This window comes from Protomyctophum parallelum (genome assembly GCF_964188405.1).
Source record: "Protomyctophum parallelum genome assembly, chromosome: 16".
Lineage (NCBI taxonomy): Eukaryota > Metazoa > Chordata > Actinopteri > Myctophiformes > Myctophidae > Protomyctophum > Protomyctophum parallelum.
Window position 1 is genome coordinate 10,751,994 of NC_139711.1, and position 22,572 is coordinate 10,774,565.

Here is a 22,572-nt window from a genome sequence, read left to right on the forward strand (position 1 = left end):
CTGCTATATGAATATCGTTACTGTCGGGCAGAAACCTGTTCTTACAGCTCCCTATTTCTTTCATTTCTTTTTTCACAAATTAATGCTGTACTACTTTATACATACATTTGACAGTTCCGTGCAAAAGGAGTGCTGCAAGTTTGAAGCTTGGCTTTTTTTAGCTATCATTTGAAAATGTTTGAAAATTCTGCTAGGCTGATAGACGGTCTGTGGGCTTAATAAATATTGAACCAAAAGTACGAAACGTACGAAACGAAAAGTATGAGGAAGAGCTTGTCACTAAATAATATATTGGATCCATTGGAATTTCTGAAAAGTAACGGTATTGGACAACTCTGACAGCGACAATAGGTAATTAACATACATTTTGAATATACTTGCAAGTATATACACGGTACAGTGCTGGAAACAGAGCTTCAGTATGTGTAGTCTCTCAAGACAGACTGTTGACTCACGTCAAGGAAAAGAGGGCGCTGTTTTTCCTTTCTTTTTTGACTATGGCTTCTTAGATTGCAGTATGTGAGACTAGATGCAGAACATGCGACTTGTAACAATGGGAGATAATCATAGAAAATCAATACTAAGAATCTTTCAGGACAGAGACAGAGAAATGTCCAGTGAAGAAATCAGCGTAGAGATTACTTTATGCAACACAGTCTATTGTCCACTACAATGTTTGTATACCTAAACCAACCCCTGATCCTTTCCCCATTATCACCACTTACCATGTGGTGTTGGTGTAAATTCATTCATTCAAGTTGACCTAAGCCAGACTCTTTATTGCCCCTTGTAATTTACGGCTCTGAACTTATTGCCTCTCTACCCCCCACTCCCACTCCCACCCCCCTGGTTACGCTAACCTTAGGCCTTAACCTACTCTCTTGATCTACTTCACCCCAGACGCCCACTAATGGAATTCTCTTTCAATATCTCAAGCCCTAAGAGATAGATACACACACTATCTAAGTACGCTATAACTTCCCCCCAGCCCCAGAGGTTTGTCCCAGAGTATACAGTACAGTCATTACTATCATGGTCGCCATGAGTCTGTTTGCTACACACATAATACACTATAACACCTCCCATGAAATCATAAGAACATTATCATGAATGATTACAAAGTGCCCGCTCCAATTCCATGAGTGTGCAATTTCTGTTTGCCAGTTGTTAAAGTGTGTACTCAACTGAGGTACACCGCCACGAGAAAGAAAACCACCCTCACCCTATAGCAGTGTCAGAATTGTACTACTGGCTTGATCTCTTCATGTTCTGATTATGATCCCAGTCTGTATTTATGATACAGAGACAAATCTCCCGAAAGCCAGAAAGAAGAAAATCAATACCATCTGATCCATCAGAAGATACAGATACAGTACATCCTGGATCAGGTTCAGTGGCAGTGAATGCTCACGTGGTCATGTGATTAAATTGTTACCGTACCGTACAGTACAGTACAGGACGTCACAGTGATTTATTGCACCTTTTGAAACGCGCGCACACACACGCATACACACACACGCATACACACACGCATGGACACAACACACTATTTTGATGTACAGAGATTGGCGCCAATTCGTTCAATTTCAGTGAAGCTGCAGATCAGAGGTTACGTTGAGACGAGAGAGCTCATGTTTCACCAATAAGACATGGATCCAGTTTTAAGGTCCTTTTCCTGCTTTAAATCCCAGAACTTTTCACACAGCTGTCAAAAAGTCTATACTGTATATGGTAATATACCTGTTCTGTAGGGTATTTTTTCATCTCTCTCTCTCTCTCACACACACACACACACACACAGGCACACATGCACACACGTTCACATGGTAAATGGTGCATTTATATAAATGGTAAATGGTGCATTTATATAGCGCCTTTATCCAAGGCGCTTTACAGAGATTGTACATTACATTCACCCATTCATACACCGATGGCAGCGGAAACCATGCAAGGCACCAACTAGCACATCAGGAGTTCAGTGTCTTGCTCAAGGACACTTCGACAGTAACTCTGGGGGAGCCCGGGTTCGAACTGGCAACCTTGCGGTTTCCATCCAGGCACTCTACCCCTGAGCCACCGCCGCCCCACCTGCATGCACACACGCACGCATTATGCACATTGTTTGTCTTTCTCTGGAATAAACATAAACCTGCCAACGTACAGGTCCTTGGGAATAGTTTTTTTTTTATAAAGTATATTTATTGGTTTTTTAAAGAAAAACAGACATTACACAACAAGAACATGATAACAAACAACAAAAGAAAATAAAGAAAATAAAAGAAAAACAGCTCAGGCACAACATTATAAATAAAAAGATTGAATATACAAAGACATGACAAGGACAATGAACCATAATGACAAGTGGCTTTCGAATTTTGATAGACTCCCATTCAGGAAATACATCCATACAGTACATAAATACATATATGAAAAAGGCAGACAATAGTTATCATAGGCACCAAATCATTACAACAAGCGCAGACCCATGCATGCTCCACTCAAAGGTGGCAATGTTTGACATCAATGACATGATCATTTGGGAGACCAAGTAAAAGACACAACGGATCTAAATCGATCGAGACACCAAAAATAACAGAGAGTTCTGACACTATCATACCAATAGTTCTGAAGCTTCTTTACTTACTTACTTACGCCTATAGCCCAACTTTGGGCATAGGCCACGAACAAGAGCTCTCCAGACATCACGGTCCTGGGCTGAAGCTTCACACAGGACCAAAGACAGTGAACGTAATTACCAATCTCTGTCTTGCACTTAAAGCAAAATGGGGACGCACTGACATCCATTTTGTTCTTGAGAGCAGGAGTTATATGTATACGATGTAATATTCTGAACTGGATGGATTTAGTTCGGTTACAAACTGAAATCTGTTTCGCATAGGCCCACATATCTGCCCAGTCCTCATCATGAATAGAGACGTCCAGATCTTTTTCCCAGGACTGCTTAGTAATCTGAGAGGATGTAGATGAGTAGGAATTCAATACGTCACAAAAAATTTAAATTTGTTTCTTAGATAATTGCAAAGAGAAGGCTCGTTAATTGCAAAGAGAGGGCTCGTTCCTTGGGAATAGTTACTTGCAGCAGATGGAGTCAGAGTCAGGCTGAAATGTGTTGCAGGGGAGCTTAGCCAATATATTGCATTCTCTCTTTCATAAAAGTAGCGTATTCCAAAGAGACTTTGGTAGTCGATCAATTTGCCATTCAATAACTGCACTATATGAGGGACAAACAAAAGGCTCTCATTGTTTCAGCTTTGCCGATTGCCGATTTTGTGTAGGCCGATGTTTTAAGTGTGATAGGCGCACACTTCACAGCAATTGTCCACAGAAAAGGCGATTGGTGAATGGTTTCCCTTTGGGTTTTTGTTTTGCGAGAGCAAAGACATGAATGAATAGTTTATTTCGATCTTTCAGAGAGGGAGACATTACACAAAAACAGTTTACTTTTTCTTTTGTGATCGAAAAAGCATAGGCAGAAGCTTAAAGCTTATTAGTGCCTATCCTTATCTCAACGTATTTCAAAATACTGTTGAAGATATGCATAACAATCAACATATAAACAAAACAAACAAATGACATTTATAGAAGAATAGAAAATTAAAGGTATATTCAGTGATTTCACTTAATTCAAATATCACTTATTTTTTTGTTTTGTTGTGATAATATTCTCTACTATAGAGTGTGCTGACCATATAAGGAGTTCCTCCCTGTACCCAGTTAACCCCTGGGGGTCAAAAACCCTTAGGTTTCGTTTTTGGCTCTCTATCCTGATTGGATGAAAGGCTTAGGTCCCAGCCAAAAACGAAACCTAAGGTATTTTGAGTGAAATCACTGAATATACCTTTAAACAAACCAAAAGCAAAACAGAAAACAGACAACGAGAAAAACAAAAACAAGGAGGAAAAAATGTAGGTGATGAATACACCTACATTTGAAAACATGAAGGTGAAGATAGTGGTTCATTGTATTGCAAGGTGGAAGAGTGGAGCAGCTGTGACAGGTGTGGTGTCCAACTGTCCATGGGATAGAAGCAGACAAACATGTGTAGACGAGCATACAAACACATACCCCCTCCGCCTAGAACAACAACAACATCCCTAACTGTGTGTGTGTGTGTGTGTGTGTGTGTTTAGGTGTGATCCGCACTCTCACTGTCTTGGATCGAGAGGAGAAGTCAGAGCACACCATTGAGGTGAGACCTCTCAGTTTCAAAACAACGCTTTCCTTTTGGTGAACTGTTGATGTTTATACTTTGCTGTAAAAATGTCTTGCTTATACACAATTTGACAAAAAAAAAAAATCAAATCAAAACAATGACACACCCACTCTCACTAATCCCCGGCGGTAACCCCCTCCAACGTCCCTCTCCCCACCCAACCCTCTGCTCCCCTTCCATCCCCCCTCAAATCCACTCCCTCGCCCCGGCCGTCGATCCCTCTCTCAGGTCATAGTGTCGGACAACGGCGCCCCGCCGCTGCGCTCCACGGCCTCTGTGGTGATCCGGGTGCTCGACGACAACGACAACAAGCCGCGGTTCACCGACAAGCTCTTCCACGTCAAGCTGCCCGCCCAGCGAGGCCACGCCGCCAGCCAGGACGTCTGCCGCATGGTCGCCCGCGACGACGACCTGGGGCCCAACGCCGAGGTCACCTACAGCCTCCAGGACACCCAGGACGGGAGGTTCGACGTCGACCCTGTGAGCGGCGTGGTCACGTCCCGGGGAGACTTCTGGCCTGGAAACTACAGTATTGTCACGGTATGGTAGCTCTTGTACTTAACCCATTTATAGGCCTGAGATCAGATTCTAAAAAATGTCTCCTACATCCTGACAGTTTTCTGAAAAAAGCTAGGTTTCTATGTCAGTCGTTCTTCGGTTTTTCAAAAATAGCAGATCTACAAGCTCGTATGGGATTTATATAGCGCTTTTCGTGATACTCAAAGAAGCTTTTCATGTGTTGGGGCCAGGGGGGGAACAAGAGAAAAGGACAACTTTATTAGAAAAAAACAATTGCGTCATCAGTGCCCATACCCGAGGAGGGGGTTGGCGATAGGGCCTTTCTGTGTGGAGTTTGCATGTTCTCCCCGTGTCCCCTAGGGTAGGTACCCTCACAAAAACATGCCGTAGGCCTGGTCTCTAAAACTACCTCCCCCTGGCCAGCCGCGGCGCCTGATGGAGGGGAAAGGAACTGGTCGGAATAACGTGTCCCTTCCACGCGCTACGTCCGGCCGGGGAAATTCCCCTATGTCAGGTGAAAAGAAGCAGCTTGGACTCCTCATGCATAGAAGGAGGCATGAGGTCAGTCCGCTGCCCCCCCAGGTTGGCAGAGGAAGTGTAGCGCCCAGGATTACATTAGATAATTGGCACTGGGTGAAAAGAAAAATCTGGGTTACAAAATCGTGGGATAAAAATTTTTAAAAAAAAAAGAAAAAAAAAATTAAAATAATAAAACCAATAAAATAGTGCATATATAACAAGTTTTAAAAACACATCAGCTTGGGAATGCGATTGCGAACAGGTGGGTTTTCAGTGCGGATTTGAAGGTGGGAAGTGAGGGGGCATCTCGGATGCTATGAGCTTGTAGATCTGCTATTTTTCAATAGCTAAAGCACTCACTAGGGACTACTCTGAATAATTTCCAGTGGTTTTGTTATGATATACCTATGCACCTACATAATTGTGAATTAGTAAAACCAACACGGATAGAACTGTGTCAAGTTTAGCATATTATGCAAAGTCACGTACCAGTTGTGTAGATAATAAGTGGCTGCTGTGCACAATAAATATTCAATAAGAATAAAATAGTGTGCTTGGGTTCCTGGTGGGCGGCTCGGCTCAACAAGTGAATGCAGACCATGTCTGTAATTAATGAAAAAACAAAATAAGAAGATTGTGTTTTCCTTGTGAACATCCAGACGTGGTTTTAAATCCAGCCCATGTCTTGTCTTGCAAAATAGATTTTAGTTTCATGGTACTCTGGGGAGCATGCATGTGCTCAACAAGTTGCATGGTGGGGTAAGTCTTTTTGGGCTATATGAGTGTCGCTAGAGGAGTTGCCTTTGGGTCAACAAAAAGTATTCATCCTTTTATGAAGGTGCACAGGAAATTCCATGACAGACATACCAACATAAAACCAGGCACACAGCATCAATCAATCATATCCTAACATTATACTACTCCATCATTACTTATGACCTACTGTAGCAGTTGCAAATAGCCAATCACAATGCCCCTGTATTTTAGCCTGGTGTCTCCCCTCCTAGCCTCCTAGGTCTGTCACCATTGCATATTTAAGTTGACGATTAATTGTGATTAACAATTAAATCGTGTTTTTTTGCATTGAACATTGGAACGTTACAATTTGTATTTCTGTTTACCGTTTAGGCTTCGTAATCACAAATTGCACAGGGCAGATATAACAAATGAAATAACTTAAATGTACAGTACACTGGAGACATTTAATAATTTTTCATCATTTACAAAAAAAATGACAAATAGTTGATCTACAATCTTGTCATGTCACAAATTACGTGTTGTACGCTTGTAAGCTTGAAGCTTGAAAAATGTTTGGATATGTATGGACAATTTTCAACATGGAAACGAATGATGATTATGCAAAGATAATTGCAATTATCTTAAATAATTGCAATTTGGCGATTATGTAATAATTGTGACAGGCATATCTGCCCCAGGGCCCTTGTCCTGTGTAGTGAATCATTCAGCATCTCTGTCTGTAAATCTTGTGAACATGCCAGGTGGCATTGCATTGCATTGATGGACAGCATTAAATCTGTCAGCAAGGTCAGAAATTAGCATGTATTTGAACAGGTTTCAGGTAAACAGCCCTTTAACAGGCTCTGGAATGCTTGCGCTGGGGCTTCATTAGTGTGACTCTTTAGAAGTAGTGGAGACTTTCAAACGTTGCTCCTGCCCACCAGCTATGCTTAAGAGGTTAAATTACCCGTACTTTAAGAGCTTAAAAGTATTTCAATAGGGCCGCACCCTCGGCTTGGTAACAAAATGGCATATGTTACGTTTCCTTGTCATCACTCTCTTATATGTGAGGCTGACCCATGGTGTAATTAAGTATAGAGAATAAGTAATTCCGTCACTCTTTGAAATGACATGCTGTTACTTGTATTCATATTGCAACAGATGGTGTGTGTGTGTGTGTGTGTGTGTGTGTGTGTGTGTGTGTGTGTGTGTGTGTGTGTGTGTGTGTGTGTGTGTGTGTGTGTGTGTGTGTGTGTGTTTGTGCACGCTATTAGTTAGTGTCAGTGAGACTGAAGGTATGCAGCAGACTGTGTACCTGTGGGAGTGGGAGAGGCTCTGTGTGTGCCAGTTATTGATTTGACAGTAATTGTTTCGTAGTTGTCTTCGTAGTATAAGTGTCAGTCAGCCGGTCGGTCAGTCAGTTCATAAGTCCATCCACTGAGTCACCGACCCCACAAATTCAATGCCACGGCAAACCAAGAACTGTTTGCAGCTTATTGTGGATTATATGTGTGTGTTATATAAATAAAAGGCAGTGAATGAGGCAAAAGAATGGAATGTTGGCTTTTGAATTAGAATATGTCTACATAGGGTGACAGTGTAGGTATTTCCTGAGAAAGTTTACTTTGTGAGTTTTCTGCTAGTAGGTAACTATGGTAGGTAACCAGGCTGTAGTTTAACCCAATTAAACCTAACCAACATTTTCTGAAAAACTTGAATTTCTCATTAGAAAAAATGAGACACCACAGGCAGTTTCTGAGTTGCTTCATACATTTTGATATTTCGTCAAACTACAGTGCACTAACTGGCTGAGCAACTGCAACGCCTTCATATTCTGAGATATTTTTACTTAAGTAAAAGTAGCAATACCACAATATAAAAAATTAAAATACAATTTAGGCATTTAGCAGACGCTCTTAATCCAGAGCGATTTACATTAAGCAAGAACAAAAAGCATGGCAATACATCATACAAAGTAGTTATCATGAATCATACGTAAGCTAAGAACGTAACAGTGGAATATCTATCAAATGAAACTATGCATATACTATATAGTGCTATGTTTACATAAAATGCTATAAGTTAGTTAAAATACAATTTACAAGTAAAAGGCCTGTATTCAAAATTTGACTTCAGTAAAAGTACAAAATTATTGGCAACAACAAGATATATTTATAGTACCAAAGTAAAATAATATTATTTCAACATTTGCCAAACTATTTCTCAATGCAAGCTCACAACGCGTTGCATTTCGAACGTGTGAAAACCAGTTGTGAATAGCTGAAGTACAAAATAAGGCTTGCACTGTACAGTATATGTTTTGTAATAATAAACACTACCTCTACAAAGTAACTAAAGTTCCTCACATGTTGTGCAGTACTTGAGTTAAGAGTAAAATGTACTTGCCCTTTCTCCTCCGTCAGATCAAAGCGACGGACCGGGGCACACCTCCACACTCCTACACCTCCAGGCTGGACATCGAGTGGGTGTCCAGGCCCGCGGCCACCACAGAACCCCTGACATTTGAGGAGGCACATTTCACCTTTGCCGTCATGGAAACGGAGCCTGTCACTCACATGGTGGGGATCATCATGACGGAGGTGCAGAGGCTCAAGTGGTTCTATATCACAGGTGAGGAAGAGACACGCGCACGCACGCACACACACACAATCGCGCAATGCACGCACAAACATACGCACGCACACATACACACGCACGCACATGCAATGCATGCACACGCACGCTTACGCTTGCTTATGGCAGTCCATCGATGTCGATGCTCCAAATATAGTTTATGAGATGATTATTGTTGTGCCTGTCGTCTGTGCATAGCCAGGTGGCTGTTCAGATGCGTGATCCGCAGACTTTGTCACAGGAGGGGCAGGGGAGGGCAGCAGTGGTGGTCGGTGGACCTTTGGCACGTCGGTGCCTCTGTGCACGCCGCTGTACTCTCCTCTCTGTGAGCTTCTCCTGAGGACGAGTGATTTCCTGGTGACAGGTAGAGCTCCAGGTGTGGCGACCAACAGCCAGGGACTCTGATGTGGTCCTTGTACCTCTTTTTTGGACCCCCAGCAGACCTTTGACCGGCTTGAAGCTGGCCATACAGGATCTGTCGGGGTAGGCGGTGGGCTGGCATACGGATCACATGCCCGACCCATCTGAGGTGTTTTTGGCCAAGGAGTGCTGTAATGCTGGGTGTGTTGGTCCGGTCGTATATTTCGATGTACACAAAGACACACACACGCGTGCACACACACAAGCACACACACACACACACACACACGTGACGCACACAAACACACACATACTGTAGACTGTCTCATTATATTATTATATTGTATGTTACAGTTTATTTCCATAATTCAAACTAATTAACAGAAGAAGAGACTGCTCCTTGAACTACTACTTCTGCTGTAGCCTACATACATCTCTCTCTGTCTCATTGGTGCTGAAACTGGGAGTGAAAGGGCCTAAAAGGGCCGGTTTCAGAGGAAGATCACATCTGACATTTACTTTATTAGCACTTAGTGCTCCCTCGTGTCAGGGAATACAAAAGGTTGCAAGCACCATCACAAGTTTATTTGCTAAAGGTCAGCAAAAGTCCCATTAAAGAGAATAATGCTGGGGGCGCATGCAGGACATGGATGCTGCACATACAGTATCTGGATGTGATGATGCCTGCAGGAACCTTTAGCTTCAATGGAAAATGCCAACAGTGCAAAGACGGCATATAGCAGTGGCACACGGGACTACTTGACTACAATGGTAATATATAGGGCCATAACCCATAAATGTCCTAGTGAGAAAATACATGGACAGCCGGCAGGAGGCATGTCCCCTACGGCGATTAGACTCCCATGCCGATATGCTACTGTACCAGATACTTAATTGCGGCATTTGTTAAGTTTGCCCCAGGTCTACATTAAGCCACAATTATATTGATGACATGGAAATGGGCTGTATCCTTTGCTCCACTGGAGTTGTACATAGGAGACAACTATGAAATGCTCAACAATTTAAAAGAAATGTCTGTATATATATATTCGCTTTCATTTCGAGCTTGGGTTTTGGTGTACGTCCACTTCAACATGGCATTCATCAAGTGATCCTATTATTCCTATAAAGCCGATCCTAGCGTAAATTTGGTTGGAGCTTTAATGTCACGGCTGAAACCGTGAAATTGAACTAACACGCCCTTAAATATTCTCGAAATGCACCGATTTTACGACATGAATAACAGGAATACGAACAAACTACAGTTATTTGACGGAAATCCAATACAAAAGAGTTTCCCCCACTCGCCTCGCTGCCCGTCATGTCCGCAACTTGCAAGCCCAACTGTGTGTTGCATGTTGAATAAATAAATAGTGAACGAAAACCTGAACCATGAATGTCTCTTTCCTGTCTACCTACGTTGTTGAATAACACCAATCACATCGTCATGACTGGAATAAGTTTCGACGCGCACAGACTGAATTTCAGTCAGACAACTCTTATAAATTAATTTAGAATATATATTTATTGAGCATAATTGAAAAAAACTCACTCTCTCAAACCTCTACGTAAATTAGTTCTAATAATTGCCGCTCTTATCAGGCAAAGAGTGCATGTGACTAGTCACCTGATCAGGTAGGCGAGTGGAGTTGTCTGCCTGAACTAGCTACGCAGGCTGCGCATCATATAGATAGCCTGGCTGGAGCTGTCAATTATATGACCTTGTATTATTTATGGAGTGCCTCAGGCCTACAAGGAGGTTTTGCACATAACTCCAAAAAGACATAAAATGTATAGGATACAGTACCGAAGTTGGGAGACTTAACTCTGCAGCAGTTTCCAATGTCTCTCCATGTCACGAAAGTATTCCAGCGCAGGTAGCGTGCGCCGCTCCCAAAATCCTCTCGCATGTATGCGTTTAAATGGCTTAAGTCAGTGGTTCCCAAAATGGGGTCCGGGGACCCCTAGGGGTCCTTGAGGGAGTTCCAGGGGGTCCCCAGCCAAATGATAGTTAGAAACCAAATGGATCCTTATGGGTCTGTAACTCTGTTAAACTAACAGTGATTTTACAATATAAATTGAGATAGATATGAAGAGGGAAACATGATAAAAACAAGAAAGTGGCCACACACGCCAATAGCCAGAGTGCCAATACTTTTATTAGGACACAGCAGGTTAAGACAAATTAATCCTTATCCTAATAAAAGTATTGGCACTCTAATGTGCGGCCACTTTCTTGTTTTTTCAAGATTCCCTCTTAAGTTATCTCCCGTGGGCCGGCACCGCTAAAAGTGCGATTTTAATTGCTTGTACACTTGGAAACATCCTACCAATCTCATATGACAAAAATTTGACAATTTCTTTTTCACATGTATTATTTATAGAGAGTATGCACATGCATGCTTTTCCTATCAGGACACGCCCCACTCATCTAGACTGAGTGGCAAAACATTGAGCAGCATGTGTTGGAGTTTGGAGTGTTGGAGTTTGGAAGCGCTCGTTGGAAGTCACTCAACCGTCCTGCATACCACCTGTTTCTAAATGTCACATAATACAGGAGGCAGCAAAAGGTTGTGTTATTGAAAACAAGCACTTCCAAACTCTGACACTCTGAAAAATAATAAAATACAGGGCATTTCTTGACAGAAAGTAGCTCATAACATTTCTATGGTGGATTTTTATGAAACAAAAACTTTGCAGATAGAAAGAGGATAATTCAAGCTTTTCGTACAGCTGCAATGTTGGTGAGTTTAACCTTGTTTAATGCAATCAGTCAGGACTTTTCTGTTTGGATGAATGGGCTGTCAATGCCAGAAAGTAGTTTTTTGCCACTCAGTGGGAGTTCCCGCATAACTTCTAGGTACGATGATGTCCCGCGCATACCCTCTATTATTAGTTTTATAGTTTTTATAGTAGCTACATTTTTGGAGTGAATACATATTTCATGTTTAGATGCCTGTCAGCTGGTCAGACATAGCTGCGCCGCCTGTCTATGATAGAAATATCACACCTGTGTGAAGTGACTGAGGGGCGCTCATATATTAAAGTCTAACTCATGTTGATGTGATGTAATGGTGATTACATTTAACGCCATTAAGTTAAGAGACAATATGACGTAAATGACACATTATGACGTAAATCTTCCCTTCATTGTCAATGCGTTTACAAAACAAACATTGAACTAAAGACAAACATTAAACCTGTGTATAGGAGTGGATATAGCGCCCCTCAAAAACGGGTGCAGACAAAACCTATGACAGCTCCCGACCAGACGTGAGATTAATTGGCGTGACTGAGGTACAGTAAATCAAAGTCCAAAGTCACGTTGGAATGATAAATGCCGTCAATTCGGTGTAAATCACGTTGATAATGAGGCCCTAATGACATGTTTGGGGCAGGGGGCGAGAGAAAAGTTATGGGAGTTAGGTAGTCATCAGCAGCCGGCAGAGATCAGCACTACTCGGCCACGCCGGGACAACTGTGACTTAATACTCTCCTCGTCTCTCTGTCCCTCTCTGTCTCTCTCTGTCTCTCTCTGTCCCTCTCGGTCTCTCTCTGTCTCTCTCTGTCCCTCTCTGTCTCTCTCTGTCTCTCTCTGTCTCTCTCTGTCCCTCTCTGTCCCTCTCTGTCTCTCTCTGTCTCTCTCTGTCCCTCTCTGTCCCTCTCTGTCTCACTCTGTCCCTCTCTGTCCCTCTCTGTCTCACTCTGTCCCTCTCTGTCTCTCTCTGTCCCTCTCTGTCCCTCTCTGTCCCTCTCTGTCCCTCTCTGTCTCACTCTGTCTCACTCTGTCCCTCTCTGTCTCTCTCTGTCCCTCTCTGTCTCTCTCTGTCTCTCTCTGTCCCTCTCTGTCTCACTCTGTACCTCACTGTCTATCTCTGTCCCTCTCTGTCCCTCTCTGTCTCTCTCTGTCTCTCTCTGTCCCTCTCTGTCTCTCTCTGTCCCTCTCTGTCTCACTCTGTCCCTCTCTGTCCCTCTCTGTCTCTCTCTGTCTCTCTCTGTCCTACTCTGTCTCTCTCTGTCCCTCTCTGTCCCTCTCTGTCCCTCTCTGTCTCTCTCTGTCCCCCTCTGTCTCTCTCTGTCCATATCTGTCTCTCTCTGTCCCTCTCTCTGTCCATCTCTGTCTCTCTGTCCCTCTCTGTCTCTCTCTGTCCATCTCTGTCTCTCTCTGTCCCTCTCTCTCTCTGTCTCTCTCTTTCTCTTGTCTCTATCCCTTCACTTTCTCCCTCCATATCCTTTTCTCCTGCTCTGTCCACCTATCTCACCTTTTGAAAGTCTGAAAGACTGAGATTATGTTTTAACCACTTAACACTCGTAGTACCTCGTTGTACGTCAAATAGCACAAATAGAGGATCAAGCTTTGAGCTTGTCGAGCTGCTATGTTCTTCATTTCTACGGAACGTTCTTCTGTTTTGGCTCAATGTTTTCCTATTTTTGCATTTTTACAGCGTTTTTCTATGCACAGATTGCTTACTCAATGCATTTTACAATGGTCCATTAATTCATACATTGGGGATGACCTATTGTGACCTGCCCAGAATAAGGTCACCATGGTGCATGTGATTAATGACATTTTTGTTTCACCAGCCAAGATAATTGAACGAGAAGGGGAAAAAAAACATTTGAGCAGGAAGAAGCCAATGTCACAGGGGCCCTGGGCCAGGTGTGGTACACAATAGTGCTCTCACCAGTCTGGACCCCAGGGTGCCCATGTTTGACTAACTGTGTCAACTGAGAAAGTGTTCATCTGTTATCCTTGAGAGATCACGTTGTTATGGAATCACAGAGAGAGATATGCATCTGCCTGCTTCTGCACAGAGAGGAAGAGAAAGGAGGAATATAAATATGATCATATCACTGTGGGAGAGGAATTCCTTCATAAAACAACATTCCCTCACTCTGTCTTTGAAATCAGTGGTACGGCGCAATTGATGATATTCACACGGCTGCCAAATTGCCAGTAAGGTGATACCTAGGTGACACTTCCCATAGAGAGCCCATTCATCCAAACAGAAAAGTCCTGAAATTATATTAAACAACGTCAAAATCACCAACATTGCAGCTGTAGGGAAAGCTTGAATTATCCTCTTTCAATCTGTAAAGTTTTTGTTAAATAAAAATCCACCTTAGACATTTTATGAGTTACTTCCTGTCAAGAAATTCCTTGCAGATGATTTTCTTCTAGGTATGGAAGCGCTCGTTATCAGTAAAGCAACCTCCTGCTGTCTCCTGCATTATGTGCACATTCTAAACAGGTGGTACACATGGGCTATTGAGTGATAGTCAACGAGCACTTCCAAACTACAGCACTTGTCTACGGTGGATTTTTATGAAACAAACACTTTACAGATTGAAAGAGGATAATTCAAGCTTTCCCTACAGCTGCAATGTTGGTGATTTTGACGTTTAATATAATTAGAGAGGACTTTTCTGTTTGGGTGAATGGGTTGTCTATGGGAAGTGTCACCTACTGTAGGTATCACCTTGCTGGCAAGATGGCAGCCGTGTGAATATCATCAATAGAATAGATTAGAACACAGTGGAGTGGATCAGATACTAACATAGATTATAAACCATTATTCACCTAGTTATAGTTTGCGGTCTGCTATAATAGAATATTAATTTTATTGTTTTTGGCTAAATGTCACTGCATGGTTAAGAATTCATGGACATTTGAATTTCATTCGTACTGTATCTGTATGAACTATTCTCAGCTAGACCTTTCAAATCTGGACTTGACACACATTGTGCACATTGTGATTTTTGTGTGAGTGTTGGATTACTTTACTCAAGCAAGTAAGTCTCTGTAATTAGATTCTTTAAAGTTAAATTCAATGGCTTCTTTGGGGGGGGGGGGCTTTATTGATAGTACACAGTGGAGTGACAGGAAACAGGGAGCGAGAGACTGGGAGTGACACGCAGAAAAGGTCAATGGGATCAGTATTAAAAACCCACGACACACTGTCATTAGAGCCTATACTGTATATGTGGTAGAGATGAGATGAGATATACTTTATTAATCCCCGAGGGGAAATTGAAGTGTTACAACAGCATAAAGTGCATAGAAGCTAAAAACTACTGGACAGACAGATAAACATAAAACAGACACAAAAGGACATAATCACACAAGACCAGGACAACCAAGGACCATATGCCATTTGTGGGGGGGGGGGCAGTTCTTATGCATTTGCATTGAGTAGTCTGATGGCAGTTGGCATAAAAGAGAGTCTGTAACGTTCCGTGCGCATCGGGGGGAGTGTGAGCCTACGGCTGAAAGTGCTCGTCCTATCCCGCAGCACACCATGGAAGGGGTGGGAGGGATTTGCCAGCATGGAGTCTAGTTTAACCCCGATCCTCCTCTCCACGACTGACTGCAGGCTCTCCATTCGGAGGCCAACAACAGAGCTGGCCTTCTTTATAATTTTGTTGAGCTCACCGGCCTTGATGCCCCCTCCCCAGCATACCACTGCATAGAACAGCACGCTGGCCACAACAGACTGGTAGAACATCACCAGTAACCTGCTACACACACCAAAAGACTTGAGCCTCCTCAGGAGGTACAGTCTGCTCTGTCCCTTCTTGTAGACAGCCTCTGTGTTGTCTTTCCAGTCCAGGTCTTTGTTCAGGTGGACACCCAGGAACTTGTAGGAGTCAACAATCTCTACCTCCTCTCCCTGGATGGTGATGGGTGCTGGGGTCCTCCTCTTGCTCCGCCTGGCGTCGAACACCAGCTCTTTAGTCTTTTTAATGTTCAACAGTAGGTGGTTCTGTTCCGCCCAGCCAATGAAGTTCTCCACCACGCTCCTGTACTCCCCGTCATTGTCCTCAGTGATGCAGCCCACAATGGAGGAGTCATCAGAGAACTTCTGGAGATGGCATGTTGGCGAGTTGAAGCTGAAGTCGGAGGTGTAAATGGTGAACAGAAAAGGTGACAGAACGGTTCCCTGGGGTACTCCAGTGCTTCACATCACCACTTCTGACTGGCAGCCTTGTAGCCGCACATACTGTGGTCTCAGGGTGAGATAGTTGGTAATCCATTCCACCAGGTTGTGGTCCACATGCATGGAAGCAAGCTTCTCAGCAAGCAGGGGGGGCCGGATGGTATTGAACGCACTGGAGAAATCGAAGAACATGATCCTCACCGTGCTCTCCTTTTTCTCCAGATGTGCGTAGGCCCTCTGCAGCATGTAGATGATGGCATCCTCCACACCAACTTTGGCCCGGTAGGCGAACTGTAGAGGGTCCAGGGACTCACTCACCACCGGCCGTAGGTGCTGCAGAACCAGTCTCTCCAGGGTTTTCATGATGTGTGAAGTCAATACCACTGGCCTGTAGTCGTTCAGAGTACTGGGATGCGCTCCTTTCGGCACTGGGATGATGCAGGATGTCTTCCACCTCTTCGGCACCCTCCTCAGCCTCAACGAGAGGTTGAAAAGGTGCTCGAACACCGCTGACAGCTGGTCTGCACACATCCTCAGCACCCTTGGACTGATGCCATCGGGCCCTGCCGACTTGCCCTGATGTAGCCTCTTCAGTTCAATCTTCACCTGGTCAGCAGTCACAGTCAGTGGTGGTGGAGGAGAGGGGGGGGGGGAGGTCACGGGGGGGCTTGTGCTGGGATATGAGCTGGAGGGCTGGTATGTAGGGTCAATACACGACACCCACGACACACTGTCATTAGAGCCTATACAGTATTATGTGGTATGTAGGGTCAATGAGCTAAACCCACGACACACTGTCATTAGAGCCTATACAGTATATGTGGAGTCAATGAGCTAAACATGTCAGACCGCCAGTATGTTTAATGTTTTACCTTAACTTATGGCAGATGAGCGTGTAAACAAACAAACTAAAAGTCTTGGTGCAGTATTAGGGCGGAGAGAATGAAAGCATGCATGAAAGGAGGAGGGGAACAGCTTCCCATCTTTTCCAACAACACATGCCAGAAAAGGTGGGAAAGGGAAAAGGAAGGCGGGGATTATCACAAGCCTGCTTTGTTACATTATAGGCCACTGTCACTGCACCTTTGATGTACAGAAACCTATACAGAGCCCCACTAAAGAATATTTGCCTGTTCCAAAATTATATCAAGTTCAGTAAAAAAGACCATCTTCAGCAGAAAGACGCGATAATGTTATACTCTCCCAAGGTGAGAGGAAAGTTTAAGCCATAAAACTATGGCACAATATCCGTCGATGGATATCGATGCGTGTCTTTGTAACAACAGTGGCTGAGGATTTAACCTGCCGGTGCCTCAATTTCACTGTGTATTTCCTATATTGTCTCACCAAAGAACAAAAAGTACAAAGCAATGTGGACTGTCCTACTTCCTTTCAAACAAATGAATCCTCCAATGGTCTCCAACCGTGAAGACAGCCAGGTAGCGCCGAGTGTTACCGACTGAAATAAGAGGAAGTCAATGACGCAAGCAATGTGTGTGAGTGTGACTGTGTGTGCGCGCGCACACACGTGTATGTGTGTGTGTATGCGTGCCGTGCGTGTGAACGAGAAAGAAATAGTGAGTCTGGAAAAAGGTGATGAGTGAGAGACTGAGAGTGCAAAACGGAGATGAAGAGACCTAGTGAAAGAAAAGAAACTCACTCTCTCAAACCAACCAAATCAAATTATTTCTAATTCGAGAACTGAACGTCATTACATTTTGTTCTACTTCCCCGGTCAATTTGACACGAATCTGGCGGCCATATCGGAATTACATGTATAATGTATTATTTAAATAGAGTAGATTAGTAGGAGCCCTGAGAGGCTTCAAAAGGTGGATTTCTTAATAAACACCATCTGGTTCAGCAAGCGTGAGTTTCATTCATGCTGGGTTAGCATTCTGTTCAAAATGCGTCACGGCCAAATGTCTCCCCAACGATACAGCACTGTGATCAGGGAGGGAGGGAGGGAGGGAGGGAGAGAGGGAGAGAGGGAGAGAGAGAGAGAGAGAGAGAGAGAGAGAGAGAGAGAGAGAGAGAGATGGGGGGAGGGGGTAGGTACAGAATAAAATAGAATAAGACATACAAACAGTGAGGTAACAAGAGAGAGACAAAGCGAGTCACAGTGGGCGAGAGATTGTCTAACAGGCAGTTATATTTTTGTATAGAATGGAGATCATGACCAAGGTTACACTCGTTATGACATCATTGCTGAATCAGAAAGTGCCATAGGGTGCACCAACTGGCAAAAGAAGGGTACTGATTTGTGCTTTGGGTGCAGCTAAAGTCCACATACGTACTTGCCTTGTTCACATTCCTTTGCACGAATTTCAATTCAGAAATCAACTTTATCCTTGTTAGTTTCTTTTCCTCCGCTTAGTCATATGCTTAAATTCAGTGGGTCCTCTTTCGTTATTTCAGTGCATTAACCTATTACACCGCTATGGGTACATAACACCGCTATGGGGATGTTACAGCACAATAAACACCAAAAATGAAATTCTATACTTATCTGTTATTACACTATCTGAGTATAATACTGTAGGTGTTTACTGTCAGTCACGATTTGTCTCTCCACCTGTCTGTCTCTCTCTCTCTCTCTCTCTCTCTTTCTCTTACACTCTATTCCCTCCTCAGTGGCTTGACAATAACTCACACTTCACTAATCAGCCTGCAGCCTATAAAACTGGACTCATTCTGTTCACTCACCGCCAGATCCTAGTAGCTAGTTGTTGCATTGTGTGTTATGTCTTTGCTGTTAGCCTGCCTCAGCTGCTGTAAGCCTGTTCTTTGTAGTATCACTACTGGGTTTGATCTGCCTTGCTTGTCTGCTTCTGGACACAACGTGACAGTTTACAGTATAGGTTCATACACAGGTTAATACATTGGAATAAGAGTCTAAGACCATTGTAAATTGTTACTTTAGATATAGTTTACATTTACAATATGTTCATCTTGGCCCGTCCCCCATAGTGCTCTCTGTAGTTTTATGATATAATTACTTCAGACTCGAGCTGATTTCCTGATTAAAACCTTGGTCAATCGAAGTTGAACTGAATTAATGCAGCCAGTGGTGTTTTTGCATCAACAAACAACCCATCTGATTGTCTCAGTGCCCTCCAATCGTCTGGATGGATGGATGTGGAAAAACAGGGGTTTGTCAACCTGTCCAGCTGTGGTGGATTGATTCATATCAGGGGGGAATACAAATTAAAACAGTTTCTTTATCTCTGTCTGTCTGAATCTCTCTTTCCCCCTCTTCTCTGTGCCAGGTGGTGACGAGGAAAAGGACTTTGACATTCAAAGGAACACAGGGACCATAGTGATTGCCAGGCGTCTGGATGCAGGCAGACGTTCTAACTACAACCTGACCATCACAGTTACAGATGGACACCAACATGCAACCACACAGGTTAGTTGATAACACAAACAACTAGATTGTTTCCAGAAATCGTGATGCAAAGTCAACTTTCTGCCAAAACGACTCTAAATTGAGTCCAATGAGGTGAGCTAGAAATCTGTACATGTAGTTCAGAAGTTATGTTCTGACAACAACAACAGCATGCCAGTCACCGTATTAGCCAAGTAGTAGCCAAGTAAGGGAAGTAGTAGCCAAGTAAGGGAATCACAGAGGGAGTTTGGGTAAAACACACATCACAACTGTCACTCGATCCTGTAGGTTTACATTCTATTCTATAACATACGACGAATTAGACCGTAACTCACCCAGGAGTCAGCCCAGCTCCTAATCCAGACAACAGTCTTGTCAAAACTTGACTATTGTAACTCCCTCCTTACTGGCCTACCGGCATGTGCACTTAAACCTCTCCAACTGATCCAAAATGCTGCAGCTTGCTTGGTCTTCAACCAGCCACAATTCTCACATGTCTCCCCCCTTCTCCGCTCCCTCCATTGGCTCCCGGTCGCTGCCCGCACAGAATACAAAACTCTGATGCTGGCATTCAAAACAACCAAAGGCATGGCTCCCCCATATCTCACAAGTATGATCGAACCCTACAAACCCTCCCGTGCACTCAGATCAGCAAACGCAGGGAAGCTGGAAGTATACCTTCACTAAAAACGCCGGGACAACACTCCACACGTCCCAAACTCTTCTCCCTTCTGGCTCCAAAATTATGGAATGCACTTCCCATTGCAGTCAGAACTGCAGCCTCACTCCCAATCTTCCGCCGTAGTCTGAAAACCCACCTTTTCAGACTCCATCATGGGATTCATGGCCCATAGGACTTGCCCTAGCCCCTTAGATAGCACTTTATGTAGACTTAGATAGCATTTTATACAGACTGACAGCACTAGAATTGCATTTTATGTAGTCCTAGCACTTTATAGTACATATGTATAGTATAATATAGTATAGTATGCATAGTTTATATATATATAGTTTCATTATATAGATACTCCACTGTTACGTTCTTAGCTTACCCATGTTTCATGATAACTACTTTTTATGCATGTGATGTATGCCATGCTTTTTTGTTATTGCTTTATGTAAATCGCTCTGGATTAAGAGCGTCTGCTAAATGCCTGAATTGTAAATTGTAAATTGTAAAATACATCAAACTAATTAACAAAAAGAAGACAAAATAATTTAAGCAGTCATACTCTGCACTTGTAAGTGTTCAAGTGATTCTTTAATGGGTCTTTAAGTTATAGATTTCTATAATGAACACTTAGATGCTGCACTTACCCAGGGAGCCCCCCGCTTGAGTTCCTTCGGTCCTTGTATATGTTTTGTCTCACTGTGATGCTGTTGCTTTTCTGTTCTTTTTCTGTAATGTGTCTCAGTTGTTTTCACTGTTTGTACTGTTCTCGCTGTTGTTATTCTGTGTGGTAGCTTTAGTGCATTAGTTTTTATTTTCTCCTGTACAGCACTTTGAAAAACCCTAGAGTTTTGAAATAAAGTGGATTGGATTGGATAGATACAACCGTAGAATGAGTTTCGATTTCTTGGACCATCTGTTCAGTTTTTTCTTAAATAGTTCCTTCTTTCTTATTCCATCTCCACAACTACAGGCCTATATCAAAGTTCTGGACATGAACGAGCACCGGCCTGTCTTCCTGAAGCCACTGTATGAGGTAAGAGCAATCTCTGTTTCCAGAATTGTGCTGGTTCACTGAAGGTACATTACTGTATGTTTCATATCGTTGCTGTCGGGGAGAAACCACCTAACTCGATCTTTGAGGCTTTTGATTTTGTTTCACGAATCAATGCTATTGAACACTCTTTATGTCTGTGTGTTGGTTAAAAAAATGTAACCAATGAAAAGTATTAAAAAGACAAAAAACAAAAACCTTAACTCCTTTGGACCCTCAAAAACAGCACCTCTCCAGTCCTCTCATCTATAAATGAACCAAGTCTCCGACTTCAAATTCGACACACATGTTCCACACCACCACAGGGAGTGCAGTGCCCGGTGTCGAGTTGGTCGGACACACGGTTGTCTAGAAGCGCCCCAAAAAGGCCTCTGCCCGGGCTCTGGACAGGGCCCCTGGCCCCCTGCCCCGGGTCCATATATGGAGCTGGCTTGTTCTGACATCATTCTGACGCCTGCATAGACTCCATATTTGGGCATGCCTGAACAAGAACTCCATATATGGGCATAAAAGGGACACAGACATAATATCTGGGTGGGGCATGCATTTCCAACTTGCATCGTTCTAAGTAGGCCAGTGCCCAACGGGCACCGCTGTAGAGGCTCCAAGGGCACCGCTCTAGTGTAAGTAATTGGCAATATATAAAGTCTCAACACCGACTTTGATGAGGCAGTGTTGCTTTGTTTTAAAAAATATGTAGCCTAAGGTTTTCTTAATTTTCTGATAAATGTATATTTTTCATTTCCTGAAATGTTTTGGAGTTAGTTGGTTTCTTCCCGACAGCAGAGATATTATTAAGCAATATTACACGAGAGGGTGTGGGTTAACGTGATTATTGCCACGACAGGAACGAGACGGAGTCTAGTTCCGCAAGCATCACTGAAGTGGCAATAATCACGTTAACCCACACCCTCGAGTGTAATATTGCAATTCTACCACAGTTACCCTTAAAACGAAGAAAATCGCTGAAAGTGCACGAGCATCATGAGGATCACTGCTCTGAAATATAGAAGCACAGTGTGGCGGAGGTACCTGCATGTACCTACGTTGTACCCGTTGTGGTGAGATCAAATCTCACCGCCACATTTTTTTGTGCTTCCCCTATGCTGTCTTCCTCTCAACTGTACAATTTAGCCATTGGTACGTTCATCCAGAGCAATTTTCTTTTTTAAAGAACAAGTTCAGAGTAGGGGCCATGGACATGTGTTGCGCATAAGGCAACGGTCCGTGGTATTAGAGTGCTATTAGAAAACCGATATGCTACAGAAGTACCAGCATACGATATCCAGTAACCAACATACCTAACATCTAATCTACATACAGATGAAACGAAATGCAGATGCAAACACAGCGTAGAGGCATGGTAGGATGGAGGAAGATTGGATTGAACCCTGAGGGTGGTAAGCTTGAAATTAGGTTTAATATGAAGGTTTCCAAGACTGTGCCAGAAAATAGGAAAGTGACTCTGCAGAGTCAGAAGAGTCTAGACCAGCAGGGAATGGAAGGTTCATGCCACTT

At 43.3% G+C, this 22,572-nt stretch overlaps 1 protein-coding gene across 2 annotated transcripts in view; it reads left to right on the plus strand.

Moving 5' to 3' along the window:
- The window catches only part of fat2 (FAT atypical cadherin 2), a 101,808-nt gene that overhangs the window by 20,054 nt on the left and 59,182 nt on the right, over window positions 1–22,572 (plus strand). For both annotated transcript variants that reach the window (XM_083786018.1, XM_083786019.1), the window contains exons 4-8: window positions 4,152–4,210; window positions 4,463–4,774; window positions 8,434–8,641; window positions 19,212–19,351; window positions 20,974–21,036. In XM_083786018.1, the coding sequence (XP_083642144.1) occupies window positions 4,152–4,210; window positions 4,463–4,774; window positions 8,434–8,641; window positions 19,212–19,351; window positions 20,974–21,036 (782 nt within the window). The remainder of the gene's footprint in view (window positions 1–4,151; window positions 4,211–4,462; window positions 4,775–8,433; window positions 8,642–19,211; window positions 19,352–20,973; window positions 21,037–22,572) is intronic.